The 20,196-nt window shown below is 43.2% G+C and overlaps 1 protein-coding gene across 2 annotated transcripts; it reads left to right on the forward strand.

Moving 5' to 3' along the window:
• NOP53 (NOP53 ribosome biogenesis factor) lies at positions 1 to 18,760 on the forward strand. Of its 2 annotated transcripts, XM_075606873.1 has the most exons (14): positions 1 to 238; positions 606 to 670; positions 3,661 to 3,742; positions 7,923 to 8,119; positions 8,560 to 8,630; positions 9,133 to 9,228; positions 9,801 to 9,905; positions 10,314 to 10,334; positions 10,915 to 11,076; positions 13,645 to 13,820; positions 15,324 to 15,390; positions 16,152 to 16,228; positions 17,258 to 17,314; positions 18,672 to 18,760. In XM_075606873.1, exons 1-14 carry the CDS (start codon positions 33 to 35, stop codon positions 18,676 to 18,678), a joined length of 1,389 nt encoding a protein of 462 aa, XP_075462988.1. In that variant the 5' UTR covers positions 1 to 32; the 3' UTR covers positions 18,679 to 18,760. The 2 variants fall into 2 exon arrangements, with proteins under 2 accessions (XP_075462988.1, XP_075462989.1); XM_075606874.1 differs by lacking the exon at positions 10,314 to 10,334.
• The last annotated feature ends 1,436 nt before the right edge of the window (positions 18,761 to 20,196 follow it).

A 20,196-nucleotide genomic window follows, 5' to 3' on the forward strand; every position in this document is an offset into this window, starting at 1 on the left:
GACACACTTCCGCCTTTCCTTTCTTCTCCAAGATGGCGACTCGCAGTGGCGTGGACGCCACGTTCCCCGGGTTTCTGGGCTTCGGTCCCGGGTCGAAAGCCGGTGGTAAATCCGGAGGTAAAGCCCCGCGAAGGAAGCGGGTAAACAGGAACAAGAAGTCGAATTGGGGGCGGCACAGCGACGTGAGGGATGTGGAGGCATTTCTGGATGACATCAGGCTGCAGGAGAGGACGGCGGGGTGAGAGAGGTGGAGGGCGAGAAACGGGGCAGGGGTGAAACAGAAATGGGGGAAGACAGAAAGGAGACAAAAGGCAGAGAGGAGTGGGAGAGCAGGGGCAAGAGAGCCACGGGTGGGAGAAACGACGTGGGGAAAGACGGGAAGAGGGGGAGTGGGCCCAAACGGAGATGGGGAGAGGACAGCAGGATGAGAGAACGTGGGGTGAGATGGGACGAGAGTAAATGGGGGATTACAACCTGGATACGAGGCGGATAAGCCTGGGTTTAGTGAGAGAATAGGGGACAGCAAAAGGGGGTTCCTTGTTGAGCGGCCAGTGTCATGTCTATAACCGGGTTGTAGTGTCTGATGCGTGTTTTGTTCTCCAAAGGGGTCTGTTGGCAGAGAAGGAAGACGAGAGCCTGTTCTATGTGGACACCGGAAATGATGAGAAAGGTATGGCCTTATAAATATTACTGCACCCAACATCTTATCTATGGGTGGTCTGTTAAAAAAAAGTTTCTCTGTATCACGCTGAAATGTAAACAAAATACACAAAACCCCAAAATTGTCAAGCTTTGGCCAAAGGGTTAAACTAAATTACCCTTTTTCAAGAGAATATATAAGTATTTTACTGTGTATTTTTGTCATATTGGATGTAGCATTGGGCTTCTCTGTCGTTTGTTGTATCACACTGAAATGTGCAAGTGCGTTTAGCAGCAGATAATAGTTACATGTTTTGGGTGTTAAGAATACATAAAGTAAAACGGTGACTTTGTGGAGAAAAAGAAATATGAGGACACAAAACCCCTGTAGCGTTACAGTTTAATGATAAAACTTATTAAAACTAGTGGTATCAAACTCGCAGGTTTTCCAAAGTAAAACAGCTTTCACACGTGAAGTGTGGCACCCACTAAGTGTCCTGCAGTGTCTGTCTTCTTTCATCTGTTTGCTAGTCAGCGCTCGAGTGGTACGTCGCCTCTGTGATGTCACTGTCGGTGCGCTTTATCCCGGTATGTTGTTTGAGGTGGACTGAAGGAAAAACAGAAGCTCCTCAGTAGGCACTGGCTGTGCATCCAAGAATGCAATTAACCCTGAGCGTTTCATGGTTGGGATCACTTCATCAGGATTATGGTTTGTCCATGATGCTTTCAACATTTTATATTGGTTGTTATTGGCAATCAATTCCATAATCCATCTCTTAATTGGAAAAGTAGAGATGCTATTCAAATTCTATCCGCTCAAACAATTCATAGATCAAAAGCGACTAGACTTTCACAAAGTGAACCTGCACATTTTGCATTTATTTAATACAGATCTTGTATGAAGAAGTCTGACCTTCACCCTACTAGTTGGGTCTACTTTTAATTAGGATATTTATTGTTGCAAGCTAACAGTGCTTGTATCAATATAGTTTTAGGTTTCTCCCTACTGAGATGAAAATATAATAACCTATTAGGTGCACTGTTGTGTATTAATTTGAACAAACATGAAAACACAACAATGCATCTGATAGGTTATTATATTTTCATCTCTGTAGGTAGAAGCCTAAAACTATATTGAAACAAGCACTGGTAGCTTGCAACAATAAATATCCCAATTAAAAGTAGACCTTCGTAGGGTGAAGGACAGGCTTCTTCATCCAGATGTTTTAAATAAATGCAAAATGTGCAGGTTCACTTTGTGAAAGTCTAGTTGCTTTGTTTGGGTCTATAGAAGAAAAATGCACACAATGCGCACCAGGGATTAAAATAAAGTATTGATATTTATTAATAAAACAAAAAATAACTGAGGAGATCCAACCCCACCTCAGTACACAAGTGCTATAGATCCGGGTTGATGTAACATGGGACAAAAACTACATAAAAGGGTAAAATGTATCCACCGCAAGAGCTCCCTGCAAACGCCATCTCAGCCTAACAGCATACGCGCAGAGTGACCTGTCGTGACCTCTACGCGTTTCGCACAACGTGATTCGTGCTAACGGCTGAGACGGCGTTTGCAGGGAGCTCTTGCGGTGGTAACATCTCTGCGGTGGCGTGGGCCGGACCCTCATACGTTCACCCGCGGAACCCGCCCGGGGCTTCAGTGTAAGTCTCCGTCTCCCCCTTTCAGTCTCAGGCAGTTGTTCAGCTACTATTTTAGCTTAATTCTGGGTATATGCATCCCGTTTCTTGAACATTCATGTCTTTTTATTTAATCGTTGTGTTTGTAGATTTAGTCTAATTAGATACATTTTACCCTTTTATGTGGTTTTTGTCCCATGTTACATCAACCCGGATCTATAGCACTTGTGTACTGAGGTGGGATTGGATCCCCTCAGTTATTTTTTGTTTTATTAATAAATATCAATACTTTATTTTAATCCTGGTGCGCATTGTGTGCATTTTTCTTCTTTTCATCTCAAGGTGCTCCCCATCTTGGGGGTCACCTTGTTCCAGGAACCTATTGGGGAGACGCTCTACACATGCTGCAAGGGGATTAATGCTTCCAGCACGAGCGCTGAATTCCTATATTCTCTGTTTGGGTCTTTGAATTGTTTGAGCAGATATAATTTGCATAGCATCGCTACTTTTCCAATTAAGAGGCTGATTGTGGAATTGATTGCCAATAACAGCCACTATAACATGTTGATAGCGTCATGGACAAACCATACCCCTGATGAAGTGATCAGTCACGAAACGCTTAGGGTTAATTGCATTCTTAGGGTTAATTGCATTCTTGGCTGTACACCAGTGCCCACAGAGGAGCTTCTGTTTTTTCCTTCAGTCTGCCCAAACAAGCTACCAGGATAGAGCGCAATGACGGTGACATCACAGAGGTGACCGCACCACTTGAACACAGACCAGCAAACAGGAAAGAAGACAGACACAGCAGGATGAACTCTGTGGGTACCACGCTTCCTTAACGTGTGAAAGCTCTTTTTTACTTTGGAAACCTTGTGAGTTTCATACCACTTGTTTTAATCTGTTTTATAATGAAACTGGTATGCTACGGGCGTTTTGTGCGCTTTCTTTTTCTTCGTGTTCTGAAGGCGTGGAAGACCTCCGACGTAGAGCTGCAGGCACCTGAAACTTTTTTCACTAAAGATGAGAACTTTATTTATTTTAGGAACAATTTTGCACTTTTAAAAAGTCCATATGTTATAGTGTTGGATTTATTGCAGTGATACAATTTGTATTTGTTTTGTCTTGCTGATAATTTATCCCCTAATTTTATACACATTGATTATTCCCACTGCTTCGCAGCGCCCTATTCCCTTCACTGATAATGGTGACTTTGTAGGTGTAATATTAAGGCATTGACACATTCAGATGTACTATCCACTCAGAATGTGTGTAACTGTAGTGGACATGTAAAGTTATGTCGTCCTTCATCTTCTCTTTTGTGTGTATGTGTGTCTGTCAAGTATTTTTTTAATTGGGGGTTTTCTGTATTTTCACCAGATGTCAAGACAAATAAAAGGACTAAACCTCTGAGAATAGACCTGATTCTGCAATCCGATTCCAAAGTACCTGTACCCAAAGAGTGAGTGTCATTGAATAACTGAATTCCATTATTATAGAGACCACTTATTTCTGTTGTAAACGATGGTGGGAGATCTTGTAGTAACGCTTATTAACTTATCTGGCATGTTTTACATTTGGAGTACTGTTAAGATACACATATCATATATGTGTAACGCACTTTCCCCCACCCCCTGGGCGATACAGCGGCTACGGTGTATGTGGTGCTTTAGCTGTGTCTGACAGGAGGCCTGAACCGATCCGGTTAATGACAGCGCCTCCAGCTGCACGGGATCCTAACAATGTGAGATAACCCTGTGCAGGACAATATAATAAACACACACCAGTAGAATATAGCAGGTTTCACTGAACCGGATATAATTGTGCCTGTCTCTCTCGGTGTGTCTCTGTGTCTCTCTCGGTGTGTCTCTGTGTCTCTCTCGGTGTGTCTCTGTGTCTCTCTCGGTGTGTCTCTGTGTCTCTCTCGGTGTGTCTCTGTGTCTCTCTCGGTGTGTGTCTCTGTCTCTCTCGGTGTGTGTCTCTGTCTCTCTCGGTGTGTGTCTCTGTCTCTCTCGGTGTGTGTCTCTGTCTCTCTCGGTGTGTGTCTCTGTCTCTCTCGGTGTGTGTCTCTGTCTCTCTCGGTGTGTGTCTCTGTCTCTCTCGGTGTGTGTCTCTGTCTCTCTCGGTGTGTGTCTCTGTCTCTCTCGGTGTGTGTCTCTGTCTCTCTCGGTGTGTGTCTCTGTCTCTCTCGGTGTGTGTCTCTGTCTCTCTCGGTGTGTGTCTCTGTCTCTCTCGGTGTGTGTCTCTGTCTCTCTCGGTGTGTGTCTCTGTCTCTCTCGGTGTGTGTCTCTGTCTCTCTCGGTGTGTGTCTCTGTCTCTCTCGGTGTGTGTCTCTGTCTCTCTCGGTGTGTGTCTCTGTCTCTCTCGGTGTGTGTCTCTGTCTCTCTCGGTGTGTGTCTCTGTCTCTCTCGGTGTGTGTCTCTGTCTCTCTCGGTGTGTGTCTCTGTCTCTCTCGGTGTCCCTACAGTACAAAGGGTGCTTGGCACCAATACCCTGTGTATGGTAGTGCTACCCGTGAACCGTTGGTGCACTTTAGTTGAAGTACCTGCCGGGTACTCCAATACCCGGAGCGGCTGATTAACAATGGAGATCTAGCGACGTCAGTGAAGCCTCCGCCTCTGCATGGGATGGGTTCCATCAGGATGGTCCCACCAATAAAAGTCATTAATGATGTATGGGGAGAAGCTTGTGGGGAGCGCAGGTATCACCATATGTAAGGAAGAAAATATATAATAGTGTGGTATGTCTAAACAGATAAAGCAATCTAAACAGGAATCATGATTGGGAACTCACATTCTCCCAGCTGAAATACAGCATTGAATAGCAATGAAATGCAATGATGTAGACTCAGCAGTATGAAAGGAGGTCTTGCTTGATATAAACTCTCTGGTGTCAGCAGAACAAACCCTCGATGGAAAAAACGACACCTTTAGTGCAACATTGTATGTTCACTATCAATATAATCATAAAAGCAATTGTTATTGCACTTACATGAGCACCATGTGCATAGACATAAAAATTAATGCGCAGCATCAGCGTACACCATCCACCCCCCTCCCGAGGTCGCGTCACTTCCGGTCTGGCCCGTCGCGTCACTTCCGGTTTAGCGATCGATCGCAGAATGGATCCACACGGGCTCTGGGGCATCCGGGGTACACTTCTGGACTGCTGCTTGTTCACTCAACGCGTTTCGCTGGCGTAGCAGCTTCGTCAGGAGTTCGATCTGTGGCAAAACGCTTCGTTGTCCATATATATATACCCCTACTTGGTTCCGATTGGATGGTGGGTTAATTCACCACTTCCTATTGGCTGGAATAGTCACTAGTGATTGGCTAGTGGGCGGGACTATCCGTATATCCTAATCTCACAGTATAATACATATTAAATGACAGTTTTTATTAATACAATCATTTTAAAATCATTAAACAAAAATCCATCTAAATAACATTAAAAAAATCTAACTTAAAACTAATACATAGAAAAACTAACTGATACATGTATATAAAGGCTAACTAATACATATATAGATGTATCTGTATACTAGGGGCGATTAATTGTGTACTATTATTATATATGACACTCAGCATAAAATATATGAAATAGATGGAATTTAATGACGTATGCCTGGCTTGGATCCCAGACCACAATGTGGCGTCTTCACTGGCACTTGTGAACTAACTATATACAGCTAATGGGGAAATGTCCCTAGCAAGGTGTTTCCCTGAAGCAGCCACAATCTAATTAGGTGATTGGGAACTATCTTGGACCTAAGGGGGTTAATATGACCTAGTCTGGGTGCCACTGACACCCAGATCTAATCTTCCCTGTCTCAGTCGTGGCTCCAACTGAACTAACTGTCCGCTTGCACTTCAAGCGCTCCCAAAGGAGATTCTAGCAGCCCAATTGGCTATACTGTGTCACATGACCTCAGCTCCTGGGGCATTCTGGGGGAGTGTAGTTCCCCCTGCGGAGCAACATAGTGAGGAAAGGGGGGGGGAGACGGAGATATGGCTACATATGTGTAGCATTTTCTGTCTTGTTCAAGTTTTCAAATGTTTGACTTGCATACACTGGCTCCATCCTGCAGATACAAGCCATTGCATTTAGGCCGAGGCCCTGCTGCATGTGCCCGCACGGCCGCCGCCTTTGCCGGCGGCGCGTGCAACTCACTGCACCGCGGTCTGCAGCTACGTTTTTTTTGGCACGGGGGGCAAGGCCATGACGGGGTAATGTCCCTCTCCAGGCTGTGCGGTCTCATCTAAACCCCCCGCGGATGTCACAGCCCCCCACCCCCCGGTCTCTGCAGCTCCATAGCCGGGAGAGACGGAGCAGATCTGTGAACATCTCTCCTTTTCCAAGTGCCACGTCTCCCATCAGCAAACACAGGGTTAGGGTTAGAGAGGGGAGCGCAGGATATGGGGGTGGGAGGTGGATCAATCGTCCCGTCCCCGTCCGAAAAACACACACACACTCAGACCTCCCTCCCAAGCCGCCTTCCTCCTGTCCGTAGCTCCAGACAGCTCCCCTCCTCATTGGCTCACTGCCGCACCACGTGGCACGTCACCGCTGCAAAACACCAGGAGCTTGCAGCTCCGGCAGCCTGACGCGTCACAGCACGCAGTCAGCCCTGTCGGAAGGAGGCAGCGGGAACCAGCACACTTCAGGTAAGGGGCTAGGGGCCCAGGGGGCAGCGGACCACCAGCCCCTTTCCTCTAGTGTGGAGGTCCCAGCCGAATACCATTGGTTAGTCTAGGACACACTCCCTCATCCTTCGTGTATCTCTTTACTACTTGGCTGACTGCGTGCTGTGACGCGTCAGCCGGCCGATGCTGCAAAGCTCCTAGTGATTTGCAGCTCTGACGCGTCACGTGGCCAATGAGGGGAGGGAAGGAGCTACGAATGGGAGGCGGCTTCTGAGGGGAGCAGGGAAGGAGCTGCGGGGGAAGTGTATGTGTGTGTGTGTGTGGGGGGTGGTGGTGGTGGTGGTGGGGGGGTGGACGACACCACGATCTCAGACCTGGCAAAGTTTTACCCTGCTCCGGCTCCCTACAGACCGCATATCGCGGTCAGTTGCCTGTCATTAATACAAAATAAATACATACATATCGGAAGCAAAAAGTGTATGGACAGAGCAGGCGCTTGTGTACATCTTGCATTTCTCTATTGAGCTGTATAATATTGTGATATCAGTATGTTTGGTTTGAATATTAAGCTCTCATCACTGCTCTTGTAGAAATACAAGTAAACATCTGTTCAGGTTAGTCCATTAAATCCAGTCCATATTTTCACACTCTATATACTATTACCTGAACCAGGGGACCCCATGTAACTATCCATGGGCCTCCAAGCCATGGCCCTGCCAATTGTTTTGTGTTGGTCTGACAAACTACGAAAATGGACATAGGCACTAAGTTTCTTGAACTTGAGGGGACCCCAGTTTGGGTAATATAAACCTGTCCCGTCCCCAAACAAGAGAAGCGCAGGCTGTTGCTTTGACATTTATCATAAATATAGGGTTACAGTATCTGTTACTTAAGACCTAATAAAGGTTGAATCCAGTTCATTCATCAACCTCTATGTCACCATCAATGTTTTAGTTTCAAGCCTCGGCTTCTTGTTCTAATACTTTGTGGTCTCATCAGCATCTCCTCACATCAGATCCCCAATGGGCGGAAGTTGAAAAGAAGACAGGAGCTGAGGACGAGGCTGGAGAAGAGAGGCATCCTCTCCCGCCCAGAGAGACTTTTAAATGCCCAGCTGGGGAAGACCAGACCAAAGTGCAGAGCAGAAGCAAACAACCAGCCAGACAGAGGCTTCTATGACATTTGGGGAGAACTGAGTAAGGAAGTGAACTTTGTCATGGGCACTTTCTTGTTAATGTCAATGAGCCATACCTCTCATTGTCTGTCATCCTGTAGTGGAAGAACACGTTCGACCATAGATCCCTTTTGTCTGATCCTCTGCAGTAGAAAGGGCTCGTGGGTAATTTTAAGTTGTCTTACAGCCACAATAGGCGGTATCTTCCACAATAGGGACAGAAATTACGTTCCTGTTGACACATCCATGTAACTGCTTGGCAGCAGGTGGCAGCACTGAATGGAGGATAGAGATCAAGCTTTAATGCCTGACCACATCAAATAGAGTGGGAGTGTGTGAATAGGAGCACATGCTGATGAGAATAGGTGTCTGCGTAGGAGAGTTTACTGCCAGCCGCAGTGGGGGCTTTCCTGCTGTTAGGGTGATTTTGTGAACGGTTTTTTTTTCCCTTCTCTGTTTTAGGCCCCCTAGATTCAGCTCTTGAAGGAAAAGATAGCTGGTACCTAGAGCAGACACAGAAAAGCAGAGTGAAGGTGAGCCTGGAATAATGTGATGCTTGCTTTACAGCGCACACTGATTCACATCATCGCACCTCTCGTATCTCAACCCCACACTGCATCTTACACTGCTAGCCAACCCTGCCGCACGCTCTGCCATAATGCTGACTGCATCATTTATTAGAAGAAGCCTCAACTATTGAAAATGTATAACTATGCTATGCAAAGAAAAAAGATCATTGTTGCAGTCCCCTTCAGGATATAAAATGCAGTCCCATTGGGGGCAAATGTTGGGTACTTTGTGCACAATATCAATTTATTTTTTGTTAAATGAATTCACCCAATGTTGAGGCATGATTTTATAGCCTTAATTGTTTTTTACAATTGAAACATTGTATTTTTCTTTAGGATCCTTTGCTTTCTCTGCACCACATCCCAGCGGCAGCCCCTGCTATCCCAAAACTTGACCCTGTGATGCAAGTCGTCACTGCACTATCCACTTCTCTCTTCTCATCCCTTGTTTTCCTTTTCTTTAAAGCGCCCAGCCAAAATGAATATCAAACCCTCCCAGCTGTCGGCTGTGGAAGTTCTTCCTTCTGGAGCTTCTTATAACCCTTCTTTTGAGTCCCACCAGGTACGTATTCAATATGGATCTTCTAAGACCCAAACCTACCTCAAGGAATTCTAGATTGCAAAAAGCAAGCTGGGGAATGACGGGTTTCCATGCATGATGCTAAAAAGAGTAATAGTCCAGCAAATCTCATTTTAAGTTGCACATCTTCTGAATGTTGCCTTTTAACAAACCTTTTGTTATGCCATTTTAAGTGATTTTATTTAATATCTATGCTATATAATTTTGCAGGTACTTGATAGCTAAATTAAAAGCTATAGACTTATTTGCTAACATTTGAAGCTATAAAGTTATATCTTTACCCTTCAGGGCTGTGAGCTACTACAGCTCTATACTTCAAGGTAATGGTTTAATGCATGCAGGCCTAAGGACATACTGGGGGTGAGACGGTCCTATTGGTTATAGTGTATGCTAGTGCGATGCAGGGTGAGCAAAATATCAAACCAATGAATTGTTCTTGTGTAGAGTTGATGTTGCATGTGCATATACAAGTCTGTATGTATATATACTTTGTACAGATTGGTGTTGCACAGACAGGATGCAGTAACTCAACATCCTTTTTGTTTTTGAGCCAGGCGCTGCTCCTTCAGGCACATGAAGAAGAGCTGAAGAAGGTGAAGGAGGAAGAGAAGCTGCAGAATCAGCTGAGATTCCCCACAGTGGCCGAAGCTCCCACTGAGGTCAGTGCAGAGCAGCGAGTCTCCTCGCTGCACATCTATCCTGCTACCACTCAGTTTGTGCACCGAAGTCGAGAAGCAATCGGATATATTTTGAACGAGACAGTAGATTAGCAAACGGGGACTCAACAGGGTTAAACAAAATATTTTTTTTTAAAGCGCCATTTTTTCCTAGGACTAAAGTATATTAAACATACCAACATAAACAGCAGACAGAGATAGCTTGCTCTAAACTGTAAGGGTGCTACCACAGGATAATGGCTTCCTAGAAAGATATTGGAATTACAAAAGGGAGAGGGGAGGAACAATAACCTTTTATTGGGTGCACTCCTATCTCAAACACAGGGTCGTGGTGTGTGTTTATTAATCAATCACATTTTGGGTATCTGCTTACCCTTGTATCTCTTACAGAGAAACAAGCTGGAGTACCAGGTGGGTTAATATGTAAGAACAGATCCTTTGAACATATAGGGTATCTGTATGTACTTAAAAAAAAAAACTTATAATACAGAATATAGTGAAAATTGTACACTCAAACTTTTAAATTATTTAAAAATGCAAATGAGTCTTCATACTCCGGTTTAAGTCTCTTCTATTTATTGCATTACTAAGGGCACGATTACATAAGGTTCTGTGAGTAGGACACCAAACCCGGTGTCAGTTTTAGAATGGAAATATCAAGAAATTACACATCTGGAAGTGCATGTTAATGAGTTTTTGACAAAAATGCCCTTAATGGGGTGTCTGTGTGTGTTTCAAATTCATTGCAAAAGAAACAAGCAGGCGATTCCTTGCTTTAAGATGAAATAATTTGAAATCGACTACATTGTTACATACTTAATAAAATGCTGTGTTGCAGTCGGCTATCGGGAATTGCGTGTTTTTTGTTTGTTGTTGCCGCGTTTGTTGCAATTTCCTTCATCTAGATAAGCCTGCAGCTTCACAGCAGCGATGGGAAAATGTGGGCTTATCTGCTCTTTCTAGGCTTCTAATGTGTTTTTGTCTGCATCAGGCAAGCAAGTTTCTGGAGCTCTGCGAAGGGCTGATGGAAGAGTCAGAAGATGAAACTGCCCCCGATGAAGAGGCTGGTAAGGAGCAGGGATTAGGCTTCATGCATCAGCGAGAGAAGAAAACTGAGCGGCAGAGGAAGAAGGAGAAGGAGGCTAAATTCCGGGTGAGCTGTCCTTCCTGCAGAGATTAAATTCCTCCTCGCGGCAGAGAGGGGAGCCTGGGCTGTGTAGCCGTAGGTGCGCCTCTGCCAGAGTGGCCCTTTGTTTGCCAGCTCTTAATGTATATAAAGGTGGGGAGGGGTGAAACTGGCTTTCACAATAAACAGCATGCTATTGCCTTAACTCCTTCGCTGCCAGAGCGGGCTGGGGGCTCAAAATTCAATGAGATCATTTTTTGACATCTGTACAAGTGTTTTTATTTTTTTTTATTATTCATTTATTTATAAAATGTGTTACCAGGAAGTAAGGGAAATCCAGGGCACTAGGGCGTTTGGAACTGAAGATTTATTCAGTGAAAGGCACTGTGCCTTGCATTTCCCTTCCTGTCGTTATACTTAGGAATTCTCCTGACAGGTTTTCCCCTGAACCAAGGTACTAAAAACGCAAATATTTAGCTTCTATTGAGTTATTTATGGTGTGCCAGACTGAATCTGTATTATACTTTACCAGGGAGTAATACATTGAGTGTTACCTCTCGTTTTCAAGTATGTCCTGGAACATACTTGGTAGTACTCGAAGCCTGTCGTGACAGGGCAAAATTATATTGCAAACGTATTGAAATGGGTGTGATTTCTTGACTATGTGAAGTATTTTAAACCACCTTTGTACTGCTCCATGGGATGTTGGCGCTTCATAGTGTACGTAATCGCCTGCATTGGCTGCATGTCCCGTGACAGCAGCGTTAAGCAGCGATGCCCTTGAAGCAGTAGCTTTAAGTCCCCCCTTTGGATAATTTCGAGCCCAGCTCCATGTGTTGGGCATGCAGCCAACGCCAGCTTAAATCCACCCAGCGCGCTGCAGTCCTCCATCTGCTGTAAAGGTGCTTTCCCTCTGACACTTGCTGAAGCTCCGTTATAACCTCCGTCCACAACATACACTTTCGTTTTTGTTTTCGGTTGCCAGCTTCAAAACGTGCGTGTTTCATTCTGGGTTATTAGTGTTTTTTGCAGAAGTCTGCTATTTTCCCCCCAACATATCTATACTTTAAAAAAAAAAAATTATTACAGATAAAAAGTACATTTCAATAAGTACTGTTTAAAACTAAAATATATGTAGAAGATTATTAAACAACTTACAAATAAATGTATGTTTTAGTTGTGCTGATATTGGGAAAGACCGTAAAAATCTAACTTAAGTATAGTCTAAAATGTACTGAAAGTATTGCTTTTTTTTTTAATAAACGTGGTGAGCTTAGTCGGAGTGGTGGGGTTTCCTCCGGCTTCTCTTGTCTGTCTCTGTTTGTTAGATAAGTTTGCACATGCAAAACTCCCTGATCTTTAGCTGTGACCTACAATAAGGGTACAGGGGACATCCCTCGCATTCACAGGCCCAGGTGAAAAATGATTCCCATGTCCGAAGCAACCACAACTTCCAAATGTTTTTTGCCTATTAATCAAAATACATTTATTTAAGGGAAACCATGACATTGCAAAAAAAAAAGTCGTTACGTGCGGACATGGCACCTTTTTTAATATAAATACGGCAAGATCCCTGACTTTACCAAGGTTAATTCAAGTGATCATGTCGGCAGAATGAAATTAACATTCCTCCTGCTTTAGGCTCAGTCCCCAGTCTTCACTGTGACACGCGCGCCTGGCGGGGGGGCGGCGCGTGCACAGCGCTACACCGCGGTCTGGGGGGAGAGGGAAGGTTTGCGACGGGAGGGGGCGTGGCTGTGAGATTGCGGGGGCGTGGCTATGACGTCCCGCGGCTGGTTCACCCTTATTGTCTGTCAAGTTCAAAATCCCCTGCCTCCCTGAAAACCTGTCGCGCACCGCTGGGGAAAGATGCGCGACATGGTAGGGACTGGGACCGGCCGGACTGGGGGGGCGGGGCTTGATAGCACAGCGCACGCCGAGCCGTGCGCGGTGACTGGGACCGCAGCCTTAGCCTTCTGCCTTTTCACACAAGTGGTATAAAGGGTATAAAGGGTGGCTTGTGCAGGAGCACAGTGACGTTGTTCTAGAAGGCCTCACTGCTAATTATGTCACACTCCCTGTATGATGCAATGCAATGCAAGACTAAAAAGAGAGGCTCAACAAATAGCAAAGAGTGTCTGGGTGAGGAATGAAGCCAAGTTTGAATCGGAGGAACCTGGTTCATTGTCTGCTCCTTGTGACCTTTGCAAGTCCCCTTTTTTTTTTTTCTCCCTCTGCTTCAGGCACCAAAATCATAGATTGTAAGCTCATCTTGGCAGGGACTGTGTAAAATTCCTACGTAGTGCACCCTGGACTGCAATTGTGAAATGCTGTGAGTCGCATTGGGAGAAAAAAGCTTTGTGAAATATTTATCTACTTTAACATTAAAGGAAGGTTTTACAAACTATAATCTGCCTTTAAATGATAAAAAATACAATGTCAAAACAAAATTGTCCAATAAAAAGGGAATTGGGATAGGAATGTTAGTCCTAGCTTTAACATGTGTTTTTTTTTTTTTTTTGCTAGCCATTGACCTGATGCTTTATTTCCTCATGGGGCAAAATAATCTGAGTGCTTTTCTCTTTGCCTTGTCAGAAAGCCAGGCTGCTGGCAGAGAAGGCCCAAAGGCAGAAGAAACAGGAGGTGTTCCAGCTGCGCTCCATCCGTTCAGAGCTCAAAGAGCGACAGTCTGAGCTCGCCCGGCGGAAGGAGCAGCGAGTAGAGAAACAGAAAGCAGAAGCTACACAGCCACGGAGACTAGGCCGGCTTAAGTGAGTTTGCAAGATCTCGCCTACCAAATAAGGTGGTTTGTAAACATATTGCTGTCATACTATGTCTACAGCGTGACCCTTAATGTGTCTACATTAATACAAGTCTCCCCCGTCCCTGTTAATACAGGGTGCATTTTATTTTCTCCGTAAAGCCGAGCACTTAATTTAGTTTGGCTTCCAATCGGCTATTTTTGATATCCCTAAACTGCCAGATGTCATACTTTTTTAAGGACACCCAAAGTCAGAAGGAAAACAAATACTTGCGTCCAAACCAGGTTCACCCAGAAAGGGACATTGCCACGAGTTACTCCTTCAACCAGGAGTAAGTGGTCGTCTTTCTCCCTCACCCCTCCAGACTCCATACACTTAAAGATTTACCCAACTCGTCAGTTTCCCCCATAAGAAGGACTGCACTTTCTGTGAAGGTGACTGGCTGGATTATGGGCTACGGTGCTACTGTCTAGAACAGCCCTGACTGGGCAGCTTCATTGACTACTATTTTCTGCAATACTTCTGTTTTCCTGTATACAACAAGGTGTACACTATGCTCATGGCAAGTGTTTTGCTGTCGTCGTATAAATGTTAACACACACTGCCTATCTTAGAGCTACCATTGGCTTGGCTTCTGTCTGACTCTGCCCAGTGATGAGACACATCCTTGCGCTGTGAATTCCAAGCAGGGCATGCTGGGAATGTGATGCCAACAGGGTATCCCAGGACTGAGGCGCGTTGACCACACCCTGGGGTCTGAGGGCAGAGCAGAGACATGGAAGCAAAATGATAGCTAATGATTTATTCCCATTTAATTGGCACAAGTAGAGAAATGAGGTAATACGACATTAGTTCACTTTAATATATGTTCGACAAGGAAATTCTCCTGTTTAACGGGTGCAGACGATGCACCATTTTAATAGTCCCATCAGGAAAGAACTCAACATATGTACAGTCTGGAGTAGAGGGGGATATGATAAACTTTGTCGATTATATTTTGAATGTATAAAGTTTTTCAATAAGGTACATGAGGGACGCCTATTTTAGAAACGCGCTAGAACAAGAAGTATTGCGACGAAGCTGGAAAGGTGAGGAAGTACTTCATAGAAAAACTGGTGGATTTGTGAAATTGCCCGCACCACTGTATGGGCATTCAAAGCCGTTTAGGATTAACTATGGAATCCTAAATATGAAAGAGCCAAAGGACCTAATGGGCAATGGGGTCAGCAAGGTCAGCTAAGTGGTTCTTATCTGCTGTCCAATTCTGTTTTTTTGTGTTGTGTTTTTTTTTTTTTTTTGCAACTCCCAACACCCACTCATCAGTGCAAGCAGCTCATAATTAAAGCAGCATACGCATAATGCATATTAAAAGCCATAATGTCCACTTCTGAGGTTTGAACCCCATCCTTCTGGTTTTGTTGAATGCAGTTTTTGTAGTTGGTATTTCAGCATCCCTTTCACTGCTCATTGACTGTCCAATCACTTTGCCTTGACCCTCTTCTGTTACCACAGGTACAAAGAACTAGATACAGATGTTCAGCTGAGTGAGGAGCTCGCTGGATCCCTCCGAAAGCTAAAGGTACACAGTGTTTGCTGCATCATAGCCTGTCCATTGCTCGAACTGCCTCATTCTGATTTTCTGCCCAATGATGAAAGCCATCCTTGCGCTTTGAGCATTTGCTGCAATGCATGCTGGAAATGTGAAGCAAAAACAGGGTTTCCTGGGCTGTGCCTTGTGGGCATGATCCTGGGACCCTGAGGGCAAAAAGTTAAAGGTTTAAAAGTGAAATCTCAAACTAATTTGCACCGTTCTGAAACACTTTATTTGACGCTTGCTTATTTTACTCCCTTACTACTTTGCTATTAGATGGGACCGCAAAATATGGATTTGGTTTTATTGTAAAACTAAAGATAAAAGTATATATGCGCTATGTTGCTGAATAAATATTTCTAGGCCGAGGCGATTATGAATTATAATTCTAATTATTCTCAAAATCACATGCAATGGTCAAAGTGCCAAAGCTTTGGTGTTTAAAAAATAAATGTTTTTATTGTAGGCAGCCATATTTACAGTACTTGTTAAGTTTTAATGCTTTAAGATAAGTGGAAACATATATTTGTAGATGCGAAAGTGCTAAAAGCTAGCTTTGTTTCTAGTCTTTACACTTACACAAGTTTCCACTTGTTTCTTAAAGCATTAAACATGTATAACTAGTAAAATGCATGGGGCTCTAAAAGTAACAAGAAGCTAAACTTCAGTAGGCGACGTTCTCTGTATTCGATTTGCCTTATGCAGTGCAACCCACAACTGATCCGATTTTCTTTCCTTCCCAACCGTAGCCTGAAGGCAGCATCCTAAAGGACCGGTTCAAGAGTTTGCAGAAGAGGAACTTGATTGAGCCGAGGGAGAGAGCCAAGTGAGTGTGGGGCGCATTCAAAATAAATCCTTCACTTTACAATTTTGCTAAGATTGTTTGGTCCTGCAACCCAATGCATTGCTGGACTCTGGCAACAAGGAGGTGTTTGTCCTATATTCTGGTACATGAGTGGCCAACTCCAGTACTCAATGGCCACCAACAGGTCAGGTTAAGGATATTCCTGCTTCAGCACAGCTGGCTGTCATTGACTGAGCCACCTGTGCTGAAGCAGAGATATCTTTAACCTGACCTGTTGGTGGCCGTTGAGGACTGATGTTGGCCACTCCTGTTCTAGTGGATATTTTCCTCCTTTCCCCAAGCTGTAAGCTTTTTAGAACCAGCACCTGAATAATTACTTAATTGACAGAGCACTAGGGTGTTTAGAAGGGTCAAATAGATGGTATAGACCGCTCTTGAAATGCAAGCAGCCAGCAATCTAGGTTGCCATTAATACAGTATGTAATTAACCTATATGTAATTATGTGCGTCTTGTCCTGAAAACCTTCCCCTGGTAATTATTTTTGTACTGAATTTGGGGACTTCTGATGTAAATGAAAGCTTGGAGCGCTCTGAAAAGTAAAGCTGTAATGTGAGCAATATTACATGTTATGCTTTTTTATTTTATTGAAAATCTGACACCTGTATTTTTCAATCCGTTTTAATCACTTTCTAAAATGAGTTTGTAATTTGGTGCGCTGGGATGTGGGAGTGGTTTCATTTCCTCTGGCTACTGTGATTGTGGTGTTCAATAAGAGTTTGCATCGGCAGGCTCTTCCTCACCCCTTATTTGTAATTTCTCTAAGGACAGGGTAGGGGAAGGGTAAATAAAACACCTGATCAACTCTTCCATTCAGAGGCCCTGAATCATTAGCAGTCAAATATTTACTTTTAGTTGTTGGATTAGTTTAATCGAGCCAATAAGATGAATTCTGTTTTTAGTCTGGGACAGCACCATGAATACTTCTCTCGTGTCTGAGATCTGTCCTCTATCCTTTCTATGCTTCAATTTTGACTGCTTCTGTTTCACAGGTTCAAGAGAAAACTAAAAGTGAAATATTTGGAGAAGCGTGCTTTCCGTGAGATCACGTAAGTTACGACTGGTTTATGTACAATGCCTTTCCCATATAACATCTTGTTTGTCATTTGGTCCATGCAGTCTGGCTTAGGCCAAAGTTTTCCGTTTCTTGAATTCTTAAGTCCTAAAAGATGCGCATGCAAAAAAAGTGTTCATAAAGAAACTGGTTCTCTGAGCACTAAAGCACTTTGCAGTGGTGCCCTCTGTCGTAATGTATCGTTGTCCATTTTTAAATGTCTGCTTTCCCCCCCCCCCTTTTTTTTTTTTTTTTTTTTTTTTTAACAACTAGTGCGTATGTTTTTGTTTCTGGATAGTGGCCCTCAGACAAACATACAAAAACAAATTACCATCACAATATGAGGGGAATAGGAGTTCCTTACCATGCTTCTTACACATGCTTCTTACAGGCTGTTTGGACGGTCTTTAAATGGATGGAAGAACTATCTAACATTTGACTCATTGAAAAGTGAGGCAGTTCTATAGAAGTGTTTTTTTTTTTTTTTCTTCCCACAGGGTTTCCTAGGAACCAAAGGGTACCCTGTAATTTTCAGATCACTTAAATTGTATGAAATACAGAAGAATACACAATGCATCTGATCTCAGACGTGATATTAAAGGGTTGGGGTTACGCAGAATTTCATACTAATATAGTTGTAGGGTTCTTAACCCAAAAAAGTTTTGAAACCACTGCTTGGAGGGTGAAGGTAGAAGAGTATAAAACCATGTGCATTTGTAATTGCTTCATGTTCTCTTGTTACTGTGGTTTTAACTATAGGTATAAAGGTATACAGGGATATACCAAATAAGTATATATGGGAAGGATGTTGATCCAGGGATTAATCCGATTGCCAATTCTTGGAGTCAGGAAGGAATTAATTTTTCCCCTTAATGGGGTTTTTTGTTTGCCTTCCTCTGGATCAATAAGTAAGTATAGATATAGGATAAAGTATCTGTTGTCTAAATTTAGCATAGGTTGAACTTGATGGATATATGTCTTTTTTCAACCTCATCTACTATGTAACTATGTAACTAGTGTTGCCAACGTCTGTGCTTTTTGTATTCCTAATATGTGCATCATAATAACATGGTTTGTGTGAGTAGTAGGTGTCTACTAGAGTAGGCAATATATCGATATGATTTTTAAAAAGTGAACTTTTTTTTTTTAAGCACTCTTACTATTGCAAAACTTTCACTAAAAGTAGTTGATATTTTAGAGATCGTTGGTGACATTCAGTTTAGAATTGCTTATAAATGATGGTTCTCCATCACATGTGATGAAGTGCTTCAGGGTGAGATCATTGTGCGTGTGTCCTGTGTTCACCAGATGTATTTGGTTAAGATAATCACAAATGTATTCTCTTCCCTCAGGCTATAATGTGAAGTCTGTGACGCGCCTGATGTCCTTACCCGCTGTCTTGTCAACACCTGGCTCTTGCAATAAAGTTCTTTTTACTTCATGCCTCGTCTGGGTGTCTCACAGTAGAGGTGGTGGTGGAGGGGCAAGCGCAAGCTAGTTACCATCACTGCTTGCTGAAGGAGATGGTATTTTTATTACTGACCCTCCAGCCATTTATTTTAGCTGCTGTCTCTTAATTCCATATATTGGATTAGCATCATTGAAAGCACTGAATTATTTAAACATCCATTATTTGTATTCTGCATTTACATTTTTTGTTCTGCATTCGACTGGCCTGCCTTCATAGGATTAAAAATAGTTGAAGTGAACCTTTTTGTTCTCTCCCCCCTCCTCCTCCCGGTTCTGCTTTGACCATTGTAAATGTTTCAGCTTTGACTGACCACTTTTACAGGCCTGCTTCAATTTGGTCAAAATGGTGTAACTAGAAGTTGAAATAATGGCACCCTTTTGCTTTGTCACTTGGCTGAGAAATCTCATAGACCCTCTTTAATGTGTGCAAAGATGTAATTGAAGCTGTGTGAGATTTGACCCACTTATCAAAACAGATGTTACAAATTCTGCTTCTCTGGAAAAGCGGCTCGCCTGTCAGCTTTTCTTTGCAATCAACAAAAAACACTTGTTCCCTCTGTTGTAAAATACATGGTTTATTGAGTATTCCTCTTTTTTTACAGCCTGCTTATGTATCTTTAATAAGACAACACATGCAGCTTGTTTATCTGCTTTTAGACAAATTCAGAATGATTGAACATGAAACAAACTCAAGCAAATCATCGTATTTTAACATTATTTCTAAGGTTTTAAGTTCATGATGGTTCTAACAATTACATGAGGAAAATGATGACAGGTAGGGTTTCTAGACCTGCCTGCACATATGTATGTGTGAAGATTGCCTCATCAAGATTGCCAGTTATCCACAAAACAGCAGCAAAAGATTAAGTATTTCTTGTAAGATTGTCGGAAGGGACTTGGTTGAGTAGTGGAGGAAGTGTGGTTTATTGGAAATATTAAAACTACTTTGGCAATACATTATTAAAATAAGTGATACGCAAATTAACTTTGCAATAAGCAAAGGCTCATCTATGTGAGGGGCACAGTTTAACAGTAGAAAATATGGAGTGACCAGGGTTATATAGTAGCTGGAAAGGTGGCAGTATTTGCAAGAGTTCCTAAAATTGAACATGAAACTGAAGTAGTATAAATAGAAATTACCCAGTGTAAAGAGGACCATGAAAATAATGAAATCGATGATGTGTGACATGGAATACCAATACAGGAGCTATTGTAAGCTTAAACACTTGCTTAAAGAAGCATATGAGTAGCACCGTGGCTAATACTATATACATAAAGCTTGGCCTCCTGCAGACGCACTTACCAGAACGCCCTCCTGTCTCTGACGTTCTTCCTACCAAATAGATTGTAAGCTCCTCGGAGCAGGGACTCCTCTTCCGAAATGTTACTTTAATGTCTGAAGCACTT

Source organism: Ascaphus truei, chromosome 7, assembly GCF_040206685.1.
Source record: "Ascaphus truei isolate aAscTru1 chromosome 7, aAscTru1.hap1, whole genome shotgun sequence".
In the NCBI taxonomy this organism is placed as follows: Eukaryota; Metazoa; Chordata; class Amphibia; order Anura; family Ascaphidae; genus Ascaphus; species Ascaphus truei.

What these genes read in the sequence shown, in the direction of transcription:
- NOP53 (XM_075606873.1), top strand. Translation starts at nt 33, where the DNA reads ATGGCGACTCGCAGTGGCGTGGACGCCACGTTCCCCGGGTTTCTGGGC. An exon ending in TGACATTTGGGGAGAACTGA is followed by an intron (nt 8,120 to 8,559) that starts GTAAGGAAGTGA and finishes TCTCTGTTTTAG; the next exon opens with GCCCCCTAGATTCAGCTCTT. An exon ending in GATCCCTCCGAAAGCTAAAG is followed by an intron (nt 15,391 to 16,151) that starts GTACACAGTGTT and finishes TCCCAACCGTAG; the next exon opens with CCTGAAGGCAGCATCCTAAA.